Source organism: Cibotium barometz, chromosome 42 (genome assembly GCF_041138505.1).
Source record: "Cibotium barometz isolate CiBa-2024 chromosome 42, ASM4113850v1, whole genome shotgun sequence".
Classification (NCBI taxonomy): domain Eukaryota; kingdom Viridiplantae; phylum Streptophyta; class Polypodiopsida; order Cyatheales; family Cibotiaceae; genus Cibotium; species Cibotium barometz.
The window spans coordinates 980,965-997,672 of record NC_141087.1 but is presented as its reverse complement, the minus strand read 5'-3'; the positions used below and the strand labels follow the sequence as shown (position 1 = coordinate 997,672).

The 16,708-nt window shown below is 45.3% G+C and overlaps 1 protein-coding gene and 1 pseudogene across 1 annotated transcript; both read left to right on the top strand.

Annotated features, from left to right (window-relative positions):
- The first annotated feature begins 5,279 nt into the window (after positions 1-5,279).
- On the top strand, positions 5,280-9,884 carry LOC147614035 (uncharacterized). The gene is made up of 2 exons (XM_086780354.1): positions 5,280-6,564; positions 7,459-9,884. The coding sequence occupies exons 1-2, from the start codon at positions 5,280-5,282 to the stop codon at positions 9,882-9,884; spliced, it is 3,711 nt and encodes a 1,236-aa protein (XP_086636480.1).
- A 490-nt stretch (positions 9,885-10,374) lies between these two features.
- Positions 10,375-11,202, top strand: LOC147614034 (uncharacterized; annotated as a pseudogene).
- Positions 11,203-16,708: the final 5,506 nt, after the last annotated feature.

Genomic DNA, 16,708 nt, shown 5'->3' with positions numbered 1-16,708 from the left:
GATAAAGGTTGTTCTTCAAAGCAATTTTTTAAAAATCTACATACAGAGCTTCAACAACATAATATTCAGCAGATCAAATAAATTGATAGTACTTGGACCCGCTGTTGGAATTAATGCTCGTGTCCACTATACGAGTGTGAACGCCCATCACGAAGTGATGCAAATGAATGGGTGCTTCTACTTGTATATAAATGTAACCGTCAACAATCGATACAATCAATTAACAACGATTCATCTGCAACGCGATTCTCTCCATCTCCCTTCTTGCGCGTCTCCTGCTGCAGCCATGGCAACACCAGCATGGCTGTAGCCTCCCCTTCGATTTCTACATGGTATCATCGCCTGCTTTTCTGGAGAGCCCGTGTGGGCCTGCATCGCCTCCGCTACCTTCGCAAGCCAAGTACAATTTCTTGCACGTTGACCATCGCCTTCCTGCACGCTGCCTGCACCACCTCCGCCTTTACTACATCATGCGTCGCTCGTTGGAAACCAACCCCGTCGCGTAGCCTTTTTCCTCCTACGCATGTCAACGTACGCATGTCAACGCTGCACACTTTTTGCTAACCAGCACTTAAACAATATATAAGGCTATCACAACTTCTACACTTCTGCCAGCCTAATTCAGTGCGTCACGCACACACTACCATATCCGGCTATCATCTCTTGCACGATCGACCACCACCAACCAATGCAGTATCTGCTAAAGTTCAATATTTTTTCCTTCAAAGCACCACACAAGACCTTCGGTACGAATCCGACCTCTCACTTCTCAATCAAAACACTCGTAGCCCTTGCTCCAGAGGTCTCTGCGTTCCCTTGCCTTTCTGCAAGGATTTCTTGCAACCTTTGGTCGTACTGTATCGGCAGACTGATAGATCCCAACTCTAAAAGGAAGGAATCTTAGGCCATAAGCAGCTTTACATGGAAAATGAGGTAAAGTGACTTTTTTTTAAAAAAAAAAACAACAAACAATAACTTTTAAAAAAATTTAATATTTTAGTTAGTCAATCAAAATTTATTTGATTTAATAATTTACTCACATCACGAACATGCCTAAACATTCAGGCTATTCGTGAGCGCAAACATGCCTACTCTTTCAGGCTATTTGCGTGCACACACAACATTTTATATTTAAAAAAAAATGATAAAAAAACTTTTCAAATAATAATAATAATGATTAAAAGCAACAAACAAACAATTAAACAACACAAATGGGCAAAGACCCACAGAAAGGCAAAGACCTACCAATGGGCAGTGACCCGTAAAAAGACCCAAAGAGGTCCGTCCTACAATGGACACTAATATAAGACCTGGGCAAATAAATAAGCCCAAAAGTTAGCCCAAAGAGGCATCAACCCGTTGGAGTGTTGGCCACACCCACGAGGTATGATATTAAAACAAAATTATGGGTGATATAATCGTCCACCCTAAGAGCCCAAAGTGGCATGAAACAACAGCCCAAACAGAGAATTGTGAATCCCCAAGAGGGAAACAACTATGCCCAAAGAGGCAAATTGAGCCCATTGGAGTGTCTACAGCATCCATGAGGCCAAAATTAAACATTATATTCGACAAGCTGAAAACGAATCAGCCTCTGAGCGATGACAAATTAAACTTAATTGTACATACACACTTGTAAATAACATCATATCACATATATATTTTGATAATTCAACTCATACTCATATATTAATTTCTCTTTTGACATGTACCCAATGCAATACTTGGAATTCCACTACTCAACTTGAGGGGGAGAATACGGATGGCAAGTCTGAGAGTGGAAGAACTTGTGTTTCGACATCATATCGGAACACACATGTTGCAGTTACTACCAAGCACAATGTCTCAACATCATATTGGAACATGTGTCTTGTGGTTGTCAAGGAGATCAACTTCGACAAAAAGCATATCGAGATAATCACAAAACAAATGCCTTGCGATTACCAAAGCAGTTATATCATCATCGACTCATGATGTAAAGATATATAGCATTACACATGAATTCATAATGCATACATCACTATACACATCACATTTCATCATTCACCCTCATGCGGACATTCGCATTAAGGGGGAGTGTTGGAATTAATGCTCGTGTCCACTATACGAGTGTGAACGCCCATCACGAAGTGATGCAAATGAATGGGTGCTTCTACTTGTATATAAATGTAACCGTCAACAATCGATACAATCAATTAACAACGATTCATCTGCAACGCGATTCTCTCCATCTCCCTTCTTGCGCGTCTCCTGCTGCAGCCATGGCAACACCAGCATGGCTGTAGCCTCCCCTTCGATTTCTACACCCGCAATCAGTTGGAGCTTGCACAGGAAAGTGCTTCTTACTTTAAGACTTTTTCTTCCACATCACCTTTGACTCCAGATCTTACTGCTGCGCGACGGCAATTCTGGTATGTGGTTACTCCCATTGTCTCTTCAAAAAAAGCATCACAATTAGAGTTGCCTTTCACAAATTGAGAATCGCATGATGCCTTACTCCATCTTGGTAAATGGAAGTCTCCTGGATTGGATGGTCTAACAGTGGAATTTTACCTTGCTTTCTAGGATGACCTTAAGCATACTTTACTTGCCATGATTAATCATGCATGGAATATTCAGCAATTACCTACAGTTTGGAAACATGGATTGCTCAAGCTTACCCCCAAAACAAGATTGGTTGATTAGTTACAAGATTGGCGGCCGATTACTCTTATGCCTGTGGTTTATAACCTTGCAGCAAAAATGATAGTGCATCACATCATTAAAGGCATTCTTCATGATGGTCATCATCCTCCTCGGTATGGATTTATCCCTCGTTGACTACCCTCCTCGATATTGAGTATGCAAAGTACACTAAACAGGATGTACTCATTATGCAGGTGGATGTGGCTAAATCCTTTGACACCATTGCGATTTCATTTCTCAGACCATGTTGAGGATGGGGCTCGGCTCTAAGTTGGTGAATGTAAATTACTGGTTGTATGCTGATTCTTCTTCCTAGCGTTGGGTCCTAAACTTTCCCCTTCATGGCAGTTAGGCAGATCTATTATCAGGGAGGGTTGTCCACTGAGTGTATTGCTTTATGCTATTCCACTCACCCTTCGCTATTATTTATGGACCGACTAACAGAAGGACAGTTGCATGGTCTGATGCTACCTGATGGGCACACTTTTTTTGGGCAGGCCTATGTTGATGACTCATTCTTTATGCCAAGGAATGATCCAACTGATGTAAATGTTTTAATGGACACTTTGTTACTTTAATATACATAAACAGAAATATAATATATATGTATGCATGTGTGTACACATCTTACCTACCTTCAAGGTAGAGAGAGAGAGAGAGAGAGAGAGAGAGAGAGAGAGAGAGAGAAACTTTCAGTAGAAGTTGGTGAATTGCCTTTCACATCCTAGAGATATATTTTGAGTGTTTCAGTTGCCAACTCTTCTCCCATCTATAAGAAAGGTCCTTTGTTAAATTGTTTCCTCATTTTCTAGGTTTTCCCTTATGTGAGTTTCCTCACTCTCAAATTTTCCCACGAGTGGTATAAGACTTACAAAAAGAACGTATTTGTGTGTGTGTGTGTTTGTGGGGGGGGGGGGGGGGGGGCGGACGAAAACAGATCTTTGTCTCGGTGGCGTAAACGATTAAAATCGTTATGGCGCTCCTGCCTGCCTCTTCGAGAACGTTTGTTTCTTTGGAGATGTCTTCTTGGAATCCTACCAATAGGATGCTTTTTGGAAAGAAGACAGATTGCTACTGCAACATGTGTGCACTGTAAAAATCAACCAGAATCACTTCTGCATCTTTTTTGGTATTGCTCGCAAAGTAAAACTCTTAGATGGCAAATATCGAATGCTCTGCGACTTTGTCTCCCTGGATGCTGTTTTGGGAAAGTTTTCTGGCTATTTGGGATATTTCTAGACAAACTTTTGGAATACAATGATTACTTGGTGAGGATCAGATATTGATTTCTATGCATTGTGTGCCACAGCCATATAGATATAATGTTTGGTGGCTTCACCACAGATACCTTTGCTGCCTTTACATTCTCTCTTCGACACAATTTACAGTTTGCTCTCGAAGTAGGTGAACTTCCACTTCGCAAACTAGAGTTGTAGGATATAACTCTTCTCTCTGCAATAATAGAAGAGTTTCTTTTGTAGTCCTATTTTTGGTGGGTTTTCCTTTCATCTCGTGATTGTTATCATGATCAAAGTTTCCCACTAGTAATATACAGAATTACAAAAAAAAGGTGTGTGTACGCGCGCACGCACGCGCGCGTGTTTGTTTGTGGATATACAATGCCACCCAATCACAATAGACTCACCTGTATCCTTCACTGCAAAAATAAGCTCCACAAAATCTATGCTTCTGCCCTTTACTAATGCAGACACGATGACTTCCCCTTTCTTTGTGAACTTTATGCCGTTGCCTACAAGAAAGTTGCCTCTTTTCTTTTGCAAGAAAGACAAGATGTCCCACCAACAAAAAAAAACACTTTGCGATATAAAACCAAACACCCCACCCCCCACCCCCCCCTCTCTCTCTCTCTTTTTTTTTTTTGTTAAAAGCAGCAGGTCTATATTACTAGAAATCATACAGTCCCTAGGTAGTGCATAAGATGCCTGCTACCAGGGTAGTAAGGACTGGGTATACTGAAGAAGCACAACCAGATAGGTGGGGATCATGGAGGCCTGTAGGATGAATGGAGTAGAAACCACTCCGGGGGCCTATAGTGCCAGTGGATCTGTTCACCGTATAAGGTGAAGAAAATGGAAGAAACACCCCACAAACGGCGGAAAGCCAGTCGCCACTCAAGAGCCGCAGTGGATGATCCACCAGAGCTCTCCCACTGACTGCGCAAGGAGTGGATAGTGTTCAGCCAAATCCCAGTCAAAACCTACTCTATCTCCAAGGTCCGAGAACTGAGAATATGAAGGCAACGTGCCTTCCATATCTCCCACAAGGTGATACTGACAACTGAAGAAATACGTGTGACAACTGGCATCAAATATTTCTATTTTAAATATGTTTTTAATTAACTAAGCGATGCAAGCCAAAAGGCGCATCGAACATGTATAAAGCAAATAGCCACGCCTAATAAAATGCACCGATTCAGTTCTCTGTCTGTGTACGCGCTTCACAGCGCTGTTCTCTTAACTCTCTGTGTAATTCAAAATTCTACATGGTATCTCGCTGAGAGGTGCGCAGACCCTCCACGAATTGCCACAGCGCTCCCTTCCCTCTGGTGTTGCTGATCCGGACAGCCTCATCCGATGGCGCAAGGGAACCGCTCCTACAAGATTGACAGGCTGACGGATACCAATTTTCAACCCTGGAAGACGAAAATGATTATGATCCTACAAACACAGGATCTGATGGCTATTGTTGATGGCACCTCTGTGTGCCCCGCTCCTGCTGACCCTACACACGCGGATTGGAAGGCGAAGGACCTCAAGGCAAGGCTCGAAATGTTACTCCACATGGAAGATGCGCAGACCCAGGCGGTACGAACCCTCACCACAGCAAAGTCAATCTGGGATTATTTGATTGCTACATACGAACGGAAGAACAAAGCCTCTCAGGTAAATTTGTATAAAAAATTAAATTCATTGCATATGGAGGAAGATGGTGAGGCCGATAAATTCATTCGCCTTTGGCGTTTGGCTATGGATGACCTCATCATCTCTGGTCTTGTCCTCCCTGATGACTTTCAAGCTGTATTGCTGCTCGCTGCCTTGCCTCCCAGTTGGCAACCCTTCATTACTACCAAAACCAATGTTCCTAACCTCACATTGCCCATTCTTATCCCTTCAATCCTTGAGGAATATGAGATGCGCCGCACTGTAGTTCCCAGTACCTCTTCATCATCTACCAGCATCGCCATGTTCTCACGCAATATGCCCTCACGAGGACGCCCAAATGGCTCCTCCTTTTCCAGGACTTCATCCTCATCAAACTGGCGACCCAAGTCTTCATCCTCAAGATTTCAGCGACAAAACAATACTAGACACCCTTTTCGCTTTACTAAACCATACTGTAATAGCTGCAAAGTCACTGGTCATGATGACAGGACTTGCTGGAAGCAACATGGGCGTTCACGAAAGACCCATGCAAACTATGTCTCTAATTCCGCCTCGGATGAGGAATCCGACTTGGAAACCTTCGAGACATCTACCCAATCCTCAGAGGAGGATATACTCTTATGCCTAATGGCCACACACATGTCTCAACCTTTACCCTACAATGTACCTTCAACTTCTTGGATCTTAGACACAGGGGCAACATGTAATCTTACATCTCATCGTGAGGTCTTGAGACATTATAAACCCCTCACCAAGCCCTTTGAAGTTCGCTTTGGTAATAATACCACCCAACAAGCCTTGGGCGTAGGAACCGCACACATCATGCTTTCGGATGGCAATGTAGTGGCTGTGAACAAAGTGTATTATGTGCCCTACATAGCCAAGAATCTTATCTCAGTTAGCCAAATTGCAGAAAATGGCACTAAAGTCGAGTTTGGAGCTAACCATTGCACAATTCGTCATAGACTTCCTGGGGGTGATTGGTATGAAGTTCTTGGTCCCAAAATTGGGAAACTTTACATTTTAGGACATTCTAAACTCATTGAAGAATGTCATAGTAGCTTCCTGACTCCAAATCCTGACTATAGCACGCTGATCTGGCATTATCGCCTAGGGCACCTTAACTTACCCACCATGCAAACAATTGCCACCCGAAACCTTGTATATCATTATGCATTACCAAGGAGAAGCCGCTTAGATCTATGTGAGGGCTGCATATATGGCAAATTAGCAAATACAAAATACCCATCTAGTAGGACATCAACACACCATCCTCTAGAACTTGTGCATTCTGATTTGTGCGGCCCATTACCCGTCATATCTCTAACCCACCATAGGTACTTCATCACCTTTATAGATGACTTCACTAAATATACAAGTGTGGCCTACATCCCAAACAAAAGTGGACACACTGTATTGAATGCTTTTAAGTCCTACCATTCTATCGTGACTAATCATATAGGTCTCCCCTTACGATCCCTTCAAACCGACAACGGAGGAGAATATACATCACATATCTTCAAATCTTATTGTGAACAGCATGGTATTCGCCAACGGCTTACCGTACCATACAATCCTCAGCAAAATGGCATAGCAGAAAGAAAGAACCGTTCTCTTATGAACATGGCACGTAGCATGCTTAAGACAGCTGACCTCTCTCCCTCATTCTGGGAAGAAGCAGTTTCGACCGCATGCTACCTTCAAAATCGTGCTTTCACAAGAATTATCAACCAAATTCCATACACTTTATGGTATGGTCAAAAGCCAGATTATGCCATCTTGTGAATTTTTGGTTGCACTGCCTATGCCCATGTTCCACCCTCTCAGCGCCATAAGCTTGGTGATCATGCAATCAAAGCCATTTTTGTAGGCTATGGTGAACCCTATGGCATCAAAGGCTATCGGCTATATGATACTTCTCAACGTAAGTTCTTTTACAGCCGCAGTCTCGTCTTCGATGAAGATTCTCTTTTGAAAGATAGACCTCGCCTCCCTGTCTTACCTGCACCCTCAACTGCGTCTTCTTCTTCCTCTCCTCATGCTCGGTCCACTACTTCGTGGCGCGCACCACCTGATCCTGCACCTGTAGCAGCTGCACCTCTACCTGCAGCCCCGCCTGCTCCTGCTCCTGCTTTGAATCCACCCCTCATCCCTCAAACAAATCCACCAACTCAGCCCATTACTCCATTGGTCCCCTCACAGATCCCAGCCAGCCATGGAACTGCCCGCCACACTCGTTCCTTTACCCGCCTTGATTATGGCAAATCCACTCAACCTTCATGCTCGAATCCTCCTTGGGACCCTACCGGACCTCATTCAACACGACGGCCTCCATATGAAGCACTCGGCTCCTCCTCATCCTCCCGAAAAAAACCTACCTACAGACCACTAGCCATTCAGTGGGACACATTGGATAAAGACCCTGCTTCTCACTCCACTGAGTCCCAACCAGTTTCTACACCCGAACCTCCGTCTTTTGATTGCCCCAGCTCATGGCCTACTTTGTCAAACACATCCCCTTCTACTTCTGCCTCTTCATCACCCCCACAACCACAACCTCGCACTCGATCTTTGGCTGAAATCTATCAGGAAACTGAGCCCTCTTTGGCAAATCTTGTGTCCTCCTTTGCTGATGACGACTTTATTGGCTCTACTTTCACTTCCCCGGAGCTGCATGATGATAGTGAATCTGACCCTTTATCTGTAGAAGAGGCCCTTGCTGGTCCCCACTCACAACAATGGCAGCAAGCCATGCAAGATGAGCTTGTCGCGCTGCAGAAAAACAAAACCTGGACACTTGTTCCACTACCTCCCGCACGCAAGCCTATTTCATGCAAGTGGGTGTTGCGTCGCAAACTCCATCCTGATGGTTCAGTTGCTCGATATAAAGCCCGTCTGGTGGCTAGGGGCTTCAGTCAAGTTGCTGGTCTCGATTATGGCGACACCTTTTCACCAGTTCTTCGCATGTCCTCCTTTCGTCTACTGCTGGCTCTCGCTGCTGCCCTTGACTTGGAGCTCTTTCATCTTGATGTCCAAACTGCTTTTCTTCATGGTGAATTGCCTGAAGAAATCTACATGGAGCAGCCACCATACTTTCAGTCGAAGACATCTCCTCGCTTTGTTTGCAGACTCCATCGCTCTCTCTATGGCTTAAAGCAATCTCCACGCCTATGGTTTCACAGGTTCAATGATTTCATGCTTTCGCACGGCTATCAAAGACTTAATTCTGAACCCAATGTGTACATTAGGCACACTCGTGACAGTCTTTTGATTGTGGCACTTTATGTTGATGACATCCCCATGCTAGGTTCCACTCGCGCGGTCATTGATTATGCTCTACGTGAGCTCCAATCTGCATTTCCCATCACCATTTTAGGGAATTTGACATATTTTTTAGGGCTGCAAATCATTCGTGACCGCACTCATAAAACTATTATTGTACATCAATCATCTTACATCAGTTCTATGTTAAAAGAATTTGGCTTATCTGACATCAAACCCGCTGTCACACCTCTCCCTGTTACATGTAAATTTTCAATAAAAGATTGCCCAACCAATGTGCACGAACAAGAATACATGTCACAATTTCCATTCCGGTCTCTCATTGGCAAATTACGGTACTTAGTTACTGGAACAAGACCAGATATTTGTTATGCATGCAACCTCTTATCCCGCTTTATGCATAATCCCAGCATGGCGCATTGGAAATCACTCATTCGTGTTGTACGCTACCTCAAGCATACTACTAATTATGGGATCCAATTTTCTTCTCAATCTACGAGTCAACCCATTCCTCTTCTTGGATGGTCTGACTCCGATTGGGGGGGGGAAACAGATACCCGCAGATCTACTGCTGGATTTGTGTTTACTCTCGCAGGGGGCACCATCACTTGGCAATCCAAAAGGCTAACTTCAGTGACACTCTCAACAGCTGAAGCGGAGTTTGTAGCTGTGGCATTAGCTGCCAAAGAAGGACTATGGCTACAATCAGTCATTGAAGAACTCAGGCTAATTCCTAAACCATCTTTAAAAATTTTCTGTGATAACATGTCATGTATTTTCTTAGCCAGCAATCCAAAGCATTCAGAAAAGACAAAGCATGTGGATTTGAAGTACCATTTTACACGCGAATTGGTGGAATCGAAGAAACTTGAATTAGAGCATACATCAACACAAACAATGTGGGCTGACTTCCTAACGAAAGCTCTACCAGCTGATAAACACAAAGAATGTTCAGAACATGTTGGCTTACTCAGAGCTCTCACAGAAGAGGATGCCCTTGTCAAGGGGGCTTGAAGAAATACGTGTGACAACTGGCATCAAATATTTCTATTTTAAATATGTTTTTAATTAACTAAGCGATGCAAGCCAAAAGGCGCATCGAACATGTATAAAGCAAATAGCCACGCCTAATAAAATGCACCGATTCAGTTCTCTGTCTGTGTACGCGCTTCACAGCGCTGTTCTCTTAACTCTCTGTGTAATTCAAAATTCTACAACAACCGTGCTGAATCTCTCTCTCCCTCTCTCTCTCTCTCTCTCCTGCTGCAGCCCCCACCCCCCCGCCATCTCTCTCTCTCTCTCTCGCTCCCTCACCTGCTGCAGCCCCCCCTCCCCCCGGTCATCTCTCTCTCTCTCACTCTCATTCTCCCCCCCCCCCCCCCCCCGCCATCTCTCTCTCGCTTTCTCACCTGATCCATGGCGTCCTCCCTTGCGTAACTCCCTCGAGTAGGCCTCCCTTGAAAGAACGATGTCTTTCCCAGACTCCAAGAAGAAGGCATTCTTCATGCTGACAGGGAAGAGAATGTCGGCTATCGAAAAAGAGATGAAAGAATGGCGAAACAAAGCCAAAGCAATTCTTCGAGATTGGAAGGAGGAGAAAGAGACTATGATTAACAAGATCTCCTCTCTTGAGGGAAAAGTGGCCACCAACGAAGCCACGATTCAAATTCCACAAGGTGAGCTCATCTAGGCAAAAAAATGGACGGCTTGAAGAAGGGAAAATTCAACCTTCCATAATGGAAGAATTGAATTCCATCAAGGCACAAGTACGGGTCATCCAAGAAGAAGAGGAAAAGAAGTGTCGTGGGTGGAAGTCATCACCAAAACACAAAAGAAAATGGAGGCGGCAGAAGAATGGATCAACGTTGCCAAGAAACGGAAAAGTAAAGAAATCACCCCAACACGTGCTCTTATTAATATGACACTTGAAGAGGAGCAAAGAGGGTGTTTGCGTGCAGTACATGTGAGGGTGACGGGCCTCAAAGACATGAACAACGTCGACAAAGAGGTCTCCAACCTCATGTCCATGATGGGGGTGGAGAAACCCTCACATACAAAGGCATGGAGAGTGGGCAAGAGGAATGAAGGTTCGGGAGAGTCATCAAAGGAAAGAGCCCTCATACTTCCCTTCCCCTCTCTGGAGGAGAAAGATTTCTTAAAGACGAGGCCCACTCTTAAGAAGACTGGTATTTTTCTCAAAGACGACCTCGCTCTTTCGCAGCTTGCCCGTATGAGAGAGGTGATGCCAGAAATTACAGCAGCAAGGAAAAAGGGAAAGTTGGCTTTCTACAGAGATGGTTGGTTGGTGATTGTAGAGTGACGCTCTACATGACGGGAGGAGACTTATGGGACCACACTAAAGATGGCTGCGTGGAATTGTAATGGATCTATGCAGTTAGACATAGGTGCTTTTAAGGACAGCTTCAAAGACAGGGACATGGTTTTCTTTTGATACTATTGTGGGTTTGGAGAGAGAAGGCTCATTTAGGAGTATAGATCTGTTAGCTATGGCTTTTGGAGTAGAGAAAGACGCTTTTTTCCATGGAAAAGGAGTGCAGGGCGTTTTAGAGAGAGGATGTAGAGAGAGAAAGAGATCTGGTGCACACACAAAAAAGGGGGGAAGAAAGTGACGAATTTTTGGAATGTTTGGAATTCGAAAAGGTAGATAACTGACTATGATAGAGAGAGGCTATGATAACTGACTGACAGCCCAAAAGTAAGCTTTAAAGTCACCTAGGTGACTAGATCTAAGAAGATCTCTTTTTTTTTATTTTTCTTATTTTTTGTGAAAAATCAAATATATGTTTTTAGGACTAGGCTTCTAGGCTTGGTCAAAAATGGATTAACATTTTATATTTGATTTTCTGTGAAAAATCAAATATATGTTTTTAGGACTAGGCCTCTAGGCTTGGTCAAAAATGGATTAGCATTTTAAGCGTTTCACTAAACGTCCAAATTAAAGGGCCCAAGAAGACTCCATTGAGTTCCTAATGCCAAGTCGTGACAAAAAGGTTAATCAGGGGATCAATACATCGTTAAAAACACTAGACTTCAAGGCAACTCCCTTTGGGAAATCCACAGTAGCACAACAGCATATGACCACAGTCTTATGATCTCTCTGGGGTATAATTTGATTCAGGCTAATTATCGGGGAAGTCACATTGTACAAGTAGGTCCATGATCATCATCATCGGTAGGACGAGCCTCGAGTCTCATGAGCTATATTAATGTTTTTGATGGGAGTGCCACCGGGCGATCCTGATCTGCATTATCCAGCTGATCAACATGGCCATGGTCTGCAATGTATCTTCCATCATCATCATCATGGGTTGGTGAAGAAGGGGCCGGCAAATTCAAATCTATGTCGGGGCGGCGCCGGCCTGCGGCCTCATCAGCATCCGACTGGGCCTTCTGAGACGAAAATACTAGAGGAATTCGAAATTTCGGAGGGTCTTCTGATGTATCAACATCATTTGGCAGCTGATGATGATCAGTAGTACTACTAGTACCCCTGCCACCACCATTCCAGTGGCACCGCTTGTGGCCACCCAGGGCCTGGCCTGTTGAGAAGACGAGACCGCAGACCAAGCACGGGTGCAAGCCGGCCTTATACTGTATCTTCTTCTGATCCTCCTCGCTGCCCTCTCGAGTGGCCGTACATTGTCCAGTAGGGCTTTGGCCGCCGTTGATGTTGGTGCTCCTCTGATGTGCCGGCCGCATTACGGAGGAGGATGATGATGATGCTGGTCCAGCAGCTGCTGTTGTGGCCTCATGAATATTCCCCTTGGTATGGCTTGCTCTGTGCCCTCCCAATGCCTGATGAGAAGCAAAACACCTGTTGCACGTGCTGCACTTGAAAGAAGGCTTGATTACCGCAGCGGCCTGATCTTGTACCGGTACGTTTGGAACATTTTGTTGCCCGCGGGCACTGTCTCTCTTATTCTCGCTAGCTGATTCATGGAGGAAGCTGCCGATCTTTGGCCTTTTCACTCTAATGATGCCACCGGTTGCATGACCCATATCGGTAGACATGAGAACAAGCACGCGGGCCGCATCCTCCACACCAAACTCTTCTAAGAAGTCTATGGGGGGCCGCTGCCGCTTTTCAAGTATCTCGTCTGCCTGATCGGTGGCCATACTATGAGAAGGACGTGCTACGTCATCATCTTCTGAGCTCACACTAATGTGATCAGCATCGACTGAAGCTCCATGTTGCAGGCTTCTAGCAATTATCTCTGTATGATGATGATGTCCACCTGCAACAACCTTTTCAGCTAATTGCTCCAGCTTGCTTATAGTGAAGCTCGCGGTACTGGATGCACTGGTCCGCGGTCGTCGCGGAGGAGGAGGACGAGAAGGAGGAAGCATGGTCGCCCCTCGCCAAGTTCTCTCCGGATGTTGTCGCAGGTGGCCAAACAGAGCTTTGGGACTGTGGAAGCTCTTGGGGCAGAGAGAGCATGGGTAGTTATTACGGTGATTAATGGCTGGCAGCTGATTGTCCTCCGGATCGGCAGCAGCACGTCTAGCACCGGCTTGATCTCTCGTATCATGATATAACTTAGCAGCTGATGCCGCGGTTACCTTGAACCTAAAAACAATGCTCTTCTTGGTAGTATTGTTGTTGTGCTGCTCCACTGAACGGAGTGGCGGCGGATCGATCTCGTACTCTTCATCGCTCAGGAACCGACTCGGCTTCGGGTTGTGCCTGAGCTCATACATTAAGCTGGAGCTGCTGTCCTCAATATGATCATCACAAGCTCCTCCTCCATGAGACACCAGCTTGCTGGGATTTATCATGTGCTTGGGATGCTGATATTGCTGCTGATCATGATGCAGAAGTGTGCTGGCTCCTTTGGTCTTGCGCCCCCGGCCGCGCCAAGCTGGTACCACGTCCTGGCCGACGTATGGCCGCTGATGTCGAGTTTGCTCTGCGCCGGCATCTGGTGGTGAGTTCCTTATATCTTCCTCCTCCATAATATCGTTGGAGGACTTGCTACCTTCGTCTGCGTCGGTCTCGGTCTCTGATCCTTTGTCGCGCGGGGGCTCGGAGTACAGCTCATGGTCCTCTATAATTGTGCCTTCATCGGCAGTAATTGGTGCCACGGGCGCCTTGAACCTCAAAACAATGCCCTTATTGAAATTATTGTTGTTGTGCTGCTCTGATCGGAGTGGTGGAGGATCGACCTCGCACTCTTCATCGCTCACAAAATGCCTCGTCTTTGGATTGTGCCTGAGGTCATACATTAAGCTGGAGCTGCTCTGATCAATATGATCATCACATGCTGCTCCACCATGAGGTACCATGCGCTTGCAGGGATTGATATTGTCCTTGGGATGTTGATATTGCTGCGGCTGATCATGATACAGAAGCGCACCGGCTCCTAATTTGGTATTGCGCCCTCGGCCGCGCCGAGCTGGTGCCACATCCTGGCCAACGCATAATGGCTGAGGTTGAGCTTGCACAACATGATCTGTCTCAGGCTCTGCCCAGGCATCTTCCGGGGAGTTCCTCATGTCGATGTCCACCTCCATATTATTATTGTTGGAGGACTCGCCACCTAATTCGCCTGCTCCGGTCTCGGTCTCTGATCCTTTGTCGCTTCTTTGGGGCGCAGAGTGCGGTAACAGCTCATGGTCCCCCAGAATGACGGCTTCATCGGCATCCAGCTGCTGCGCCGCCTCTGGGGATCTCAGCACCTGAGCCGGTTTCTCAGCGATGTATGATACATCAAATCCTGGCGCATTAAAATTGCTGGCGCTGCCACCATGGACTCTCATGTGACCGTTCAGGGCCGGGCCTGAGGAGAAGGACCTATGGCAGATGTGGCATGCTACCGAGAAGGAAGAAGCCCGAGCAGCAGCTCGCTTGGAGGAGTCCTGATCAGCTCCAGGTGTACTGATCATGATGTCCTCTGCCATGAATATAGCCTCCTCATGAGGCCTTTCTCGGCGCTTCTGATGATGATCTGTACGAAGATGGCCATCGCCATGCCCTCCTCCGGCCGCAGCTACAGCAGCAACACCTAGTAATTGGGGGTTCTGAAACAGGCAGACGTCGTGGAGGGCTTGTTGTATGATTTGCTTGGATTCCCCCTCGGGAAGACGGAGGGTGAGGTTCTGCAGAATCTGCCGATAGGTGAGCTCTGATCCGTCACTACAAGCTGAGGCGCTGCTCCGCCCTAGCCCGCAATCTAGCATATAGTATATGTTGCTAGGTCCAATCTAATTACACTAGTAAGTAAAAGGAGGGAATTAATGACGCACTTTAATGTACCGAGAGAAAAAGCGATGCTTCAAAAGCAAAAGCAGCACTTTCAGACTAATTGCAGGCGCTTTTCGCCAGCTAGACGTTAATTTACACTAAGCTCATGTGGAGCTTTTGAGGTGTATTATGACTCATGACTCATGAGTCTTTTTTTTGTGCTCTGGTCCGGTTCACAACACGTTGGTCCGGTTCACAACATGTACGGAATATGAGAATTTTGCCTGGCATGACTGCAATTGGTTCTTGAACTCATCCCTCGACTACTATTGATTAAACCTGCTATTTTTCCTTGAGAGTAAGTCTTTCATCAACATAGAGTCTTTGTCCTTCTGCATGTATAATCTCTCTATCAAAAAGAGAGACCGCATTGAGACATAACTCATAAGTACTTATGCTCTGAATGTAGCGAGTAAGCTGATGCCATGGATCCCATCTATATACAGGTCTACAAAAAGACATAAGGGTGATCTCTGAATGAGGGGGCACATGCAAATCCTGGGCAATAAAGAGGCCTCATCCTGCTTCACTAATGGTAGACGGAGCAATCATGTAACGATTGTCCCATAAGCTAAAAACCACTCCATCTAAAGGAACTGATCCTCTGTCATCCTCCGTATCGTCTTCGATCATACGTCTATACTAGAGAATGCAAACAAGTAGGCAACGGATGATTTCCACCCGTCTCAGCCTCCAAAGCACGAGGTAGAGGATGTCGAGAAATCTCGAGCTGCAAAACTGACAAATGACCTGTCCGTGCCGTGTGCGAGGGACATGTGCACCACTGATAGTGAAGTCATCCTTGTCGTCAAGTGAATATACCTACATATATAATATGGTTGCAATATATATGAGCCTTTGATTTATAAAATAACCAATAATAAAACTAAGGAAGAATAGTCACATACCATAGGTCGATGTCGCTCCTCAGGTGGTGGTGCTCGCTCAAAAGTATCATGAGTCATCTCATGTGAAAAGCACTCCCGTCGTGGCCTTTGATATGTGCCACGACAACGACCGCACCAGCATATAATAGAACAGCTGCTCGCTCAAAAGCACCATGAGTCATCTCATGTGAAAAGCACTCTCGTCATGGCCTCCGATACGAACCACGACAACGAGCGCACCAGCATATAATAGACTCATCGTAGTAGAAATCATCGTAAACAGGTTCATGTGCAGTATTGAAACTCTGTGCATCCTAACCACCACCAGTAGGAGGTGGCAGTGTACCCTCTGATTGGTTCGAATCTGATTTTCAAGTACCATAAAAACATGAGTCATTTATCAAATGATCGAAGTTAAAAAATCAATAAAAGAAACAAAACATTGAGATCTAACAAGTTCTATTGTATACTCTAACCTTTATTATAATATGAAAAATAAATAGACGCTACTATATGGTGGAGACAAACAAGAGGAGGGCTGATATGTGCATGATGGAGACATGGCAATACTTTTGCAAGGAGAGATGCCTACGCATCACTTTTCCTCAGTAGAAGGTGTGTGCCTTTGTTAACGTATATTAGAATTAATATGAACTTTGCTAGATTGATTCTAACTATTCTCTAATCTA